This window comes from Xiphophorus hellerii, chromosome 12 (assembly GCF_003331165.1).
Source record: "Xiphophorus hellerii strain 12219 chromosome 12, Xiphophorus_hellerii-4.1, whole genome shotgun sequence".
In the NCBI taxonomy this organism is placed as follows: domain Eukaryota; kingdom Metazoa; phylum Chordata; class Actinopteri; order Cyprinodontiformes; family Poeciliidae; genus Xiphophorus; species Xiphophorus hellerii.
Window position 1 is genome coordinate 33798754 of NC_045683.1, and position 11707 is coordinate 33810460.

The window sequence follows — 11707 nt, forward strand, 5'->3', positions numbered from 1 at the left end:
TGCTCTGGGCTGAATCTTCCTTTAACACTTGAGGTTCTGCAGTAACTTCTATTTACAGCTGCGAACCTCCAGCCCAGATCCCATCAGCAGCGGCTTTAACCTGCCTGGTAGAAACGTTAAGGAGAAGCAGAGCGAACAGTCAGCAGGTGGTACCGGGTGGTACCAGGTGGTACTGGGCTTTGATTTGTGTCACGACTCGCGGTGACAGTCGGTACCGTGTCTTATATCAGGATGTCTTGATATAAAGACAGACATTCTTTCTACCTGTCGGTGGACCGACTCAGACTGCCTGTAGTGAACCGGGCATTTAGCAGAATGATGAAGTTAAAGTCAGAGGTTTTTTCTGCAGTTAAAGCATTTCTGTGTTTAGGGGAGAGGCGGGTTTTTTCCTGCTACTGTAAGGACAATTACCAAAATATAAATAGAAACAGTTTTTCTAACGTCAACGCCTGTTTTTAATCACAAACCAGTATATGAAAAAATATTCTTGCCCATAATTTGATAGTTAGAGGTCACACAAAGAATTTGACCAATGACCATTACTACAGGATATTCTGGAACCTTCTGTGGACATGCCCTTACAAGGGCATGAGGCTGACCGCAACCAATCAGTCCCACAGAAAGCTGACAACACAGGAATGTGCAAACGTCTCTAGCCTCCAGGCAAACATCCTAAAAATGGTTAATAGTGTATCACAGAAGAAAAGGAGTCAAGTAAACAACACACAAAATAATAATATGAAAACATAACCTTTCAAATAAACTCACAAGTAAATGAACTTAGATAATTTTTCTAACAAACGTGTGCGTGTATTTGTTCAGATGCTGGGAGTCCAGGGTGCCAGTCAGCAGTACCCAGGGGAGAACGCCTGCCAGCTGGCCAGGATTGTATGTGCCACTGTGCTGGCTGGAGAGCTCTCACTGCTGAGTGCTCTGGCTGCTGGGCACCTTGTCAAGAGTCACATGACTCATAACAGGTAAGAGCAAAACATGCTAGCTAAAAGATTTAAATCCCCCACTTGTTCAAATCCTCCTTCAGTTGTGTATTGATTTCCCATGTAGTCCGGTCCGTTCTCCTGTGTTCCTGTCATTGTATGTGCTAGCACAAGCATTAGCAACATACCACTGTAGCTTCCCTATCCTGAAAAAGCTAATTTAATTAGTAGTTCAGTTTCGGTTTATTATGACATGTATGCATGGTTCAAAAAAAATGATTCCAGCTGTAATGTAAGAATGTAAGGTTCTCAATAATTTTCAGTTTTACCTTCATAAGGAACTTTTTTTTCGCTGGCACACAATCACCTCATTATCAAAACTAATAAGTAAAATGAATGGAACAGCTTGCATTTCAAAGGGGGTATTGCGTAAAATCAATTTTTTTGCGTTTACATCAGGTACCCACTTTTGATGTTTCATGTTTCACTGTTTGTTCGATTATTACTTTAACTTTTAGAGGTTGTTTTTTTTTAAAAGCACATCTAGGGACAAGTGCTACGAATTAGCTGTTGCTATTGCACTATGACGTAAACATGGGACTGCTGTTTTGTTCAGTTTGTCTATGTCGCTGTATGTCTGTCCCTACCAAATAAACCAATGAAATTATAGTGATATTGCGTCATCAAAAACACACCTGGAGTGTTGCTTTGATTCTTTAAACAAAATGGATCAGTATAGACAATATATTGGTTGATACTACAGCAGAATTTTTGGACTTGAGAAATATTTTTTTTTAAACTATCAATACAAGTATACTAAGAGAAAATACTTACATTTGGAACTATATTTACAATCACATCTCTGATTCTTCTTCATCAATGCACCCATGAAAACCCATTTTAAGGGCTACAAAGCCCCTGTATACATAGCTACAAGAGACCTGTGGGAATAACTTTGCTTTAGTCTGCAGGGTTGTTCAGAAAGGGGGTGTTGGAGTTAGGCTCTTATAGTTGCATGCTTTTGAACAGAACAACTTAAAAGTTGTCAGGACAGAATACTGAGAGTATAATTATAATGTTTTGTTTGCAGATCTAAGGTGGACTTACATGGGACTCAGGGAACATGCAGCAGGAGAGGCTCAATGCAGACTGACAGAAGTTAGGTCGTGTTCAAGAACTGGATGGAAGCCATAAAGATTAAGCCAGTTTGAACGGATTAATCATTTATCAATGAAGAAAAGACCTCACCTGTCTTCCACAGCTCTTTATACAAGGTCATATTTTGATCAACTATTGTTCAGTTCATAAAAAAAATCTTAAGCAACTCAGTTTTTCTTACTGTATCTACTTGTATTTGGTGATTTTGTCATCAAGCATTTTGCCAAACTAATCACAAACTGAGATGTACAAAGGTAAGACTTAAGCTCAATAAATGTTTCTTGCTGGGTAGTCATACTCACCAGCAAAGTTGCTTTTTACACATTGTTGTTTCCTTTTTTCATCAGTCTTTGCTACTAAAATGCTCTGTGTCAGAACTGGGGGAACCCACTAAGAAATACAACAGTCCAGATGATCCAATACTGGCTGAGGATATACATTTATTTATGCATGTTATTCATTTTAGCATGTATCCAAGGACAAAGAAGTGGAATAATTCTAGCAGTCCTAAATGACAAAAATGGCTCAAAACTGCATTTTTCAAAGCACAAGAGAAGGGTGAAAGTGAAACAAACCAAATCTCATTTGTAATGCATTTTTGACCTCTGCTTTACAAATGTAGAACTGGTCTGCAAGAGGAAATGTGGGGTACTTAACTAGAAACCAGTTTTACTCAAAGTTTCTGCCTGGTAGTTTGAGTTGATGAGTCATTATCCAACACTTTCCGTTGTTTTAAAGAAATGCAATAAAGATTAACAATGGTTAATCGAATGCGTCAAATATTTTGGGTGATTATCTTAAAAAGAATTAATATAATTTGTCTTTTCCTCTGTACTTTCTGTGCTTCTCAGCCATTGTAAAGGGTAATATTTTTGAAGACTGTGGTGTGTATTTTTTTTTAAAATGCTTTTGATTGTGGTCATTATTCACCCACAGTTTGTGGTTTGGGAAATGTAAAAAAAACCAAACTCCGTTGTGTTTTCTAGGTGGATTTATTAAAGGCTTTAGGAGCTATTGGGAGAAGTCCACTTAGAGCTTTGGAGCCATAGGTTGAAGACCGCTCTCTTAGAAGAAAGGAAGCATGTAAATGGGAGAAACGTTTATGGGTTAGGATTTTTAAAATCCTTTTTCTATGGGTTCTTTTTTCAAGATGGCAGAGAGAATAGGAGCATAGTCAGCTAGTTCCCCAGAGTCGGGTAAAAAATGCCCACAACGAAATAAGCACTTGATAGACAAAACTAAGGCATGAGTGGGATAAGCAAGAGAAGAAGCCAGAAAAACTATAAAAAGCACGACAGAACCAAAGAGATGCCTGTAATGGAAGAAATCTCCGAACACGAAGCTAGCGAGCACAAAAAATCTCCAGCAGAGAAAATGGATGAACACGATAGCAAGGAGATGCTACAAAATGGGCGTAATAGTGCGCATGCACATGTATGCAGCCTGTTGCGGTCACTCCTCATTGTTTCACTTTTTAAATGCTTTAAATATTTTTTTATTTTACCACTTTAATTATTTTACTTTGCCAGAAGAGTATCTCCAACAATGTTGACTAAGAAAGTCATAATCTTTTTCTTCGTTATTGAGATACTTTTTATACTCTGCCGAGCGCAGCAACTTGGCTGCATTGTTCACACCAGGGATCAGCCGATTGCGCTGAAACCAGCCGGCATGAAGTCCAGATCCACTGAAATCCCCGAGGAGATCTGGAGGACACATCGGGGTTGCAGAAGAGGAAACAGAGGAGAAGAGCAAAAAGGAAGAAACAGAGGCTTATGGAGAAGAGAAGTTATAAGCCGTGTCTCCCCTCTGTTACCATGGGCAACGTTAGATCGATGACTAACAAGATGGATTTTTTTTTTTTTTCTCCGAAGAGTTTTTGCGGCGCTAGTGGCTCGTATATCTTTTTATTTTTTTTAATTTTTTTTTAGACAGTAGGCAAAGGTTGTCGGGACCGGGAGTCGAACCCGCGACGTCCTCATCGAGGACTAAGGCCTCCAAACGTGGGGCGTGCTAACCCCCTGCACCACCACAGCACGCCCCGGATTTTTGCTATTAGAGCAGAATAATCCAATCGAGGTTTGAAGTGTCTAGGTGTTGTAGTTTTGGAATGAGAGCAGATCTCATGTGACCGAGACCAAAAACAAAGGTAAAAATAGCCTTTTATTGCAGTTTCACAAATCAGAAAAAAGTTTCACAAATCCCAAACCTGGTTATAAATATTCTGCTATTAGAACAGAATATTCCAGTGCTGATTTGAAGTGTCTAGGTGTTGTAGTTTTTAAACTAGAGTCTATTAAAGATGCGGAAGGTAGTAAAAAATTAGGTGGAATTGCCCTTAAGCCATTTCCCAAATCGGAAGCTAGAATCGGAAACCAACTTCAGCTTCGTGCAACTTTTTAAGGAGGAACCCGAACTCCAGATTCAACGAGCCCAGCGAGCCCTCACCCTAAACCCGAACAAAAATGCGGCACCAAGGTCTGTCGTGGTTAACTTTCTACAATTTGAGACCAAAGAAACGATTTTGAAGAAAGCAGAAAAAGATCCAGGTAATGGGTAAACAAATCGACTTTGACCACGATTATCCGACCGAGATTGTCCAGAAACAAAAGGCATATACACAGGTACGTGCAGAGGGGGTTGGGGGCGAGGGGTTTGAGCCCCTGCCCTTTTTATCCTTGATGCCCCTGGTGCCCTTTTTGAGTTTTCTTTTTCAATTTGTTATTTTTATCTGTACATCAGAAGGCCTGTTTGTGCCCCTCAGCAATAATATTTAGTTAAATATAATAATTTAGTACAAATAAACTAGTCTGGCTGCCCTCAGTCTAATAATGACTCTCAGAGCCTCCATGTTGTTCAGACTCCGGGTCCATGGTGAGGAGGAGGGCGGATCTGTACCTCTAACTATCAAATTATGGGCAAGAATATTTTTTCATATACTGGTTTGTGAATAAAAACAGGTCTGATGTTGACGTTAGAAAAACTGTTTCTATTTATATTTTGGTAATTGTCCTTACAGTAGCAGGAAAAAACCCGCCTCTCCCCTAAACACAGAAATGCTTTGACTGCAGAAAAATTCTGCTAAATGCCCGGTTCACTACAGGCAGTCTGAGTCGGTCCACCGACGGGTAGAAAGAATGTCTGTCTTTATATAAAGACATCCTGATATAAGACACGGTACCGACTGTCACCGCGAGTCGTGACACAAATCAAAGCCCAGTACCACCTGGTACCACCTGCTGACTGTTCGCTCTGCTTCTCCTTAACGTTTCTACCAGGCAGGTTAAAGCCGCTGCTGATGGGATCTGGGCTGGAGGTTCGCAGCTGTAAATAGAAGTTATTGCAGAACCTCAAGTGTTAAAGGAAGATTCAGCCCAGAGCATTTAGAGTTCACAAAAATAAACATCAGAGAAAATATTGTAGCAATAATTAGAACCGCAGCATAAAGCCAAACATGCCACAATGAAATGAATCAAAATGACCCTAAAGCATCGGGGGACTGACAGGGGCCACCGGGGGATTAAAGGTAGATTCCAGGTAGATTCCAGAGATGCGCATCGCCGCAGCTGTTCCTCCAGGGCCGGATCAAGGTAATATGGGGCCTTAGACAGAACCGCCCTCCCCCCAGAACCCGTCCTACTAAGAACCTCAGCATCACTAACATGTTTAAATATAGATAAAGTGAATCTGTGAGAGGGAGACCAGGTTTATTGGCCGAGTTTAAAATCAATCACTGATTATTGGTTATTTGCTGTGATGTATTTGCGAACAAACCCAATTCAAACACAAAGATTAGATGACCATGGCTACACCATATTGTAGCCATGGTAACACAACAATCAAACTATCAAGATGATTCTTTAAACTTTTACAAAGTAAACTTCCTAATTAAATCCTAAATGCACTATTTATTTTTCCCAGCTGAATGCATTAAATAAATAAAATGTAATAACATTGTTATTCTCTATAAAAGATGCTACAGGTTTTGATCTATGGTCTGTGTTACAATTAAACTATTTCTAGGGGCCCCTGAGTGTCTGAAGGCCCCTGAATGCCTGGAGGCCCCTGAGTGTCTGAAAGACCCTGAATGTCTGGAGGCCCCGAAGTGTCTGAAAGACCCTGAATGTCTGGAGGCCCCTGACTGGCCCCTACCAGCAGCTACTGAGTTTTCTTTGCCTTGATATCTCAGTCTTATAATTCTAGGTCTCAGAGGTGCTAATATCAAACTATTATATAGAGTTAACCCGTTTGGGTTTTTTGATCTATAAATCAGACTGCAGCCAAGCTGTTCTAGAGGTTAAATACATATTATTAGGGCTTAATTAGTAAAATGGAAGCAATTTTGCTTATTTCATAACTTCATAACCTTTGACCTTCTCTCCTCTGATCTGTTTAACAGCTACAGTATCAGATCAGCTCAGCCCTCCAGGGCTGTCAGCAGCAGAAGCAGAAACTTTATACCTGTTGATAGGTTTATTTTATGTCCTAACCTGCAAAGAATCAACCAGAGACAAAGATTTACTTTTCTGCAGAAGAGGAGAGTTGAAAACAGACGCGAAAAATCGCTATCAAACACTGTCTGGAATCAACTCTGCCAGATCTTTCTTTGCATTACTCTTTATTGTATAGAAAAAGGAGGTTGGGCTTCTTCACACAGTCACACAGAAAATTGACCAACGATCTTTATGTTCTGGAACCTTCTGTGGACATGCCCTTACAAGGGCATGTGGCTGACCACAACTAATCAGTTTCACATGGAGCTAATAACACATGAATGTTTTAACGTTTTTAGCTTCCAGGCAAACATCCTAAACAAAGTTAATAATGTACTACAAAAGATTAATAAAGTACTACAAAAGAGAGAAGTTAAGTAAACATAAAACAGAATAATAATATGAGAATAATAATATAAAAAGAATAATATGAAAACATAACTCGTAAAATAAACTCATAAGTAAATTAACCTGGAGAATAATTTTTCTAACACCTGTTGGGGAAAATATCGACTATATTTGCTTTGCATTTCCCGCATGATGGCAATGATATAGTAGGATCCAATTAGACTCTTGATTAATATGGGTTGTTGCTATGTTGTTGTACAGAGTTTTTGTTCAATGTGCCCCTTTTTTAAATTTGAGCCCCCGCCCCTCCATAGGTCTCTGCACAGCCCTGCATATACAGGCATTATAAAAATATTCAAGGAGAAAGGAATACTTTTCGCTAAAATCCGGAAACACTGGAAGAAAGGAAGGAAGACATATGAAAGTGCCAGGACAGCAACGCAGGACATGAAGGAAAGGGGGACACTGTTGCTGAGCCTGGAGGAGATGCCGCGGCAACGGAGGAGAGACAGCGAGGAGCCGCGGGATGGCAGCGAGAGAAGGGGAAAGAACGGGAACGAGACGCGGCACACTGAGTGAGAGGAAAAACTACAACGCTTCATATGGAAATCTTAAGTTTTGCTTTAAAAAGATGCTGACACTGCGGGAAAAGAGGTATGGATAAGAAACAAAACAGACTATCTAAAAAGACTAGTTATCAAACATTGTACAATACCATACCCATGTTATGGATAAAATGACTGACTGAAGACAAGACTAGCAGAGAGAGTACCTGAAATCATTCAGGATTTTTTATTTTACAGGATTCAATTAAAATCGACTGGGAGAGGGTGAGATATTTAAGTGGTACATGTCTAGAGGGAGTGGTACCCCACAGGATGGGAGTAGTACTAGATTTAGGGAGGGCCCCTCAGTAGAGGTGAGTATCTCCTCTCCACCCACCAACAGGGACTTGATGAAGAAGGATACCCCATGTTTGAAAGTCCGTCGGATTTTTGGTTTATGTTTGGTTAGCAAAAGTTCATCCTGGTTCTGTTTTGAGTTGCTTGGGAGCATATTTAAAGGGAATAGTAAATCATAGTTATGACTGATATGAAGATAATGTTGCTGAATGTGAATGGTTTGAATGCATTCAGTAAAAAAGAAAGGGTGATGACAAAACTGAAAAAGGAAAAAGCGCAAATTATATTCTTACAAGAGACTCATTTATCCAAAATAGAACATGAAAAATTAAAAACGTATGGCTATAGAATCTATACCGCAATTCATATAAAGAGGGGCGTAGAAGAGGTGTTGCAATATTAATATCGAACACAATAAAATTGGATTACAAAAAGGAATTAAAAGATAAAGAAGGAAGATACATAATATTAAAAGGAAGAATAGAAAATTAATTAATTACCTTGGTAAATGTATACGCACCCCGGAGAGAAACAAAAACCTTTTCAAGAACCTATTTGATGTAATAATGGTAGAAACAGAAGGAATTCTAAGTTGTGGAGGTGAGTTAAATAAAAACATAATTTTTCTATTGTTTATAACGCATCAGTGAATAGAATAACTTTTCTCCCAGTACACTAATGAAGGCTAATTTTGTAATTAAAAAAAAAAAAACTGTGATTATTTTAGACAAACTAAAATAATCACTCCTTTATTACAATAACTTTGTCGTGTTCTGTGTTTTCTGTGTGTTAATTTCGAGTTTTCTGTGTCCTTGAGTTTCTTCGTTGTCCTGTCCTCCCCTTGATTGTTCCCAGGTGTGTCTCGTTCTGTGATTACCCTCCCATGTATTTAACTCCACCTGTGTTCCTTGTCGGGTCCTTGTCAATTCACTGTCAATGTCTTGTCAATTCGTCGTCTAATGTGCGTGCTGCCTGTTGTTTGGACTGAGTTTCTGCCATTAAAATTCATTATTCATCTTACCTGGGTCCGCTGCGTCTGCCTCACCACCCCTCACCGCACCACTTCATGACAGAAGGACCCGACCAAGCCAATCGGTGAGGCTGCTTAAAAATGGACCCAGCTGGAGTGAGGTTCCCTCCTAAGAGGCAGAGCGGACCGAGGCGGAGATCCGGCAGGGAGGAGAGGGCGTTGGCTGAAGCCCTCGCCGACCTGCAGTGGGAGTTTTTCCGGGGGACAAGACTGGTGTTGTCAGCCCCCCGGATTCGGCCCCCGTCGATTCCTCCGTCCGGGAAGTCAGCGACCTGAGCCGCCGGTGGACCCGGCCCCTCGTCGCTTTCCGGAGCCGCCACCTCCGCTGCCTGCCCGGAGACAGCGACGTGAGCCGCCGGTGGACCCGGCCCCTCGTCGCTTTCCGGAGCCGCCACCTCCTCTGCCGGCCCCAAGGCTTTGCTCCGGCTCACCTCCGCTGCCGGCCCCGAGGCTTGCTCCGGCTCACCTCCGCTGCCGGCCCCGAGGCTTCGCTCCGGCTCACCTCCGCTGCCGGCCCCGAGGCTTCGCTCCGGCATTCCCCCGCAGCCAGCTCCAAGGGTCAGCTCCGGACCACTTCCGACTCTCTGCGTTCCTCCCGAGACCCTCTGCGTTCCTCCCGAGACCGAGACCCTCTGCGTTCCTCCCGAGACCGAGACCCTCTGCGTTCTTCCCGAGACCGAGACTCTCTGCGTTCCTCCCAAGACCCCGACTCCCGAGACCCCGACTCTCTGTGTTCCTCCCGAGACCCCGACTCTCTGTGTTCCTCCCGAGACCCCGACTCTCTGTGCTTGTCACCGCCGCTGGGTGGCCCCCGGGACACCTCGTCGTCGACGCCGCCTCTGGGCGGCCCCAGAGACTCCTCGTTGTTGCCTCCAGCGCCGCAGACGGCCGCCGGACCACCTCCGTGGTTCCGGCCTCCAGCGCCGCGGACGACCGCCGGACCACCTCCGTGGTTCCCGCCTCCTTTGCCTCCGCCCACCCTATGGGTAGTTTTTTGTTGTTTTTGAACTCTTGGCCCTTCCTGTGCCTCCGCCCACTCCGTTGGGTCGTTTTTTGTTGTTGTTTCTGGACTCTGGCCCCCCGTCCAGCGCCCCTCCGCCCACCCTTGTGTTTTTTTTGTTTTGTTGTTTTTTGGGCGTCTGGTAGCCGCCCTTGAGGGGGGGGGGGGGGCACTGTCGTGTTCTGTGTTTTCTGTGTGTTAATTTCGAGTTTTCTGTGTCCTTGAGTCTCTTCGTTGTCCTGTCCTCCCCTTGATTGTTCCCAGGTGTGTCTTGTTCTGTGATTACCCGCTGTGTATTTAACTCCACCTGTGTTCCTTGTTCCTTGTCGGGTCCTTGTCAATTCACTGTCAATGTCTTGTCAATTCGTCGTCTAATGTGCATGCTGCCTGTTGTTTGGACTGAGTTTCTGCCATTAAAATTCATTATTCATCTTACCTGGGTCTGCTGCGTCTGCCTCACCACCCCTCACTGCACCACTTCATGACAAACTTCCCCATATTAAGAACTATAATCATCCATTATTGTCCAGGTTTACCATGAGTAAACCTGGACAATTGTAAATATTGTAAATAGATTATGGGTGAAAGGAAAGAGACCTTGTAGGTGTAGGAGAAGGTTTGAATTTGTAATTATCAGATTTGTGAGGTTGTAGTTAAAAAATCTGTGTGTAGAAATTTGAGCTTTGTAAAAAATTGTAATTGTATGTGTGTACTTTTATTTTGTATTCGTAATTTCTTCATATTTGTGTATGCATTTGACCACATATTAACAAGTACCCGGAATTATGAACAAATATTCTTTTTACGGTATAAAAATCATGTTGCACAGATACAGCTATCCAAAGTTACACACAATGATGCTTACACAGATTACAAATCCTGTATTACACACATGCACAGGTATTTTGAGACTATTTTCCCTCCATATTAATGGGATTAAAAGAGTGAGTGGATGTCCAATACTAAATGATGGAGAAATAACAGCAGTGAATGACAGAGAAACGGCAATTTTAGAGAACAAGAATTTATTGCAGCAAATGGAAAATACAAATGATTCATTTAATATGTTGTTTACAATAACAGAACTGAATAGGGCACTTAAAAAATATAAATGATCAGCTCCAGGAAAAGATCAAATTTGCTATGCTGTGGTTGGTAATTTAAGTGAATCTTCTAAAAATATTTTATTAGCACTATATACATATATGTATATTTATATGAGTACGTATATGGAGTCTCGGTTTATAAAGGAGAAATGTTTGCTTTACTTTTAGCAGTTCAGTGGGTGGAAGAGGTAAGAACATTAAAATCAATCATTTGCTCAGTTTGCAACATAACCAGTGAGACAGTGGACCAAATATATTAATTGAAATATATAAAACACTTGGTAGAATCAATATGATGGGGCTTACAGTAATTTTTACATGGGTTCCAGGATATCATGGTGTTAAGGGGAATGAAATGGCTGACAGGATTGCTAAAGAGAGCACTATTGGTTGATTAATGGTAAATGGACTGAACTTATATAGCGCTTTTCCAGTCATTTTTTGACCACTCAAAGCGCTTTACACTAGAGTCACATTCACCCAGTCGCACTCACAAACACGCACACATTTATACACCGATGCGCAGATCGGTAGGCAATTTGGGGTTAAGTGCCTTGCCCAGAGGCACATCGACATGTGGCAGGAGGAAGCTGGAATTGAACCTACAACCTTCCGATCGCAAGACGACTACTCTACCAAAGAGCCACAGTTGCCCCCCTTAATTAATGTTAATGTTAGTTTTAATAAAACAGAAATAAAGGGTAGAATTAAACAAAAAATGAAAGAGAGGTGGCA

The 11707-nt window shown here is 41.8% G+C and overlaps 1 protein-coding gene across 1 annotated transcript in view; it reads left to right on the forward strand.

The window, feature by feature from the left end:
- The window catches only part of LOC116729469 (3-hydroxy-3-methylglutaryl-coenzyme A reductase), a 47487-nt gene extending 44628 nt beyond the window's left edge, over nt 1-2859 (forward strand). The window contains exons 19-20 of the mRNA XM_032578056.1: nt 823-977; nt 2026-2859. Coding sequence (XP_032433947.1) covers nt 823-977; nt 2026-2098 — 228 coding nt within the window. The 3' untranslated portion in view covers nt 2099-2859. The remainder of the gene's footprint in view (nt 1-822; nt 978-2025) is intronic.
- Nucleotides 2860-11707: the final 8848 nt, after the last annotated feature.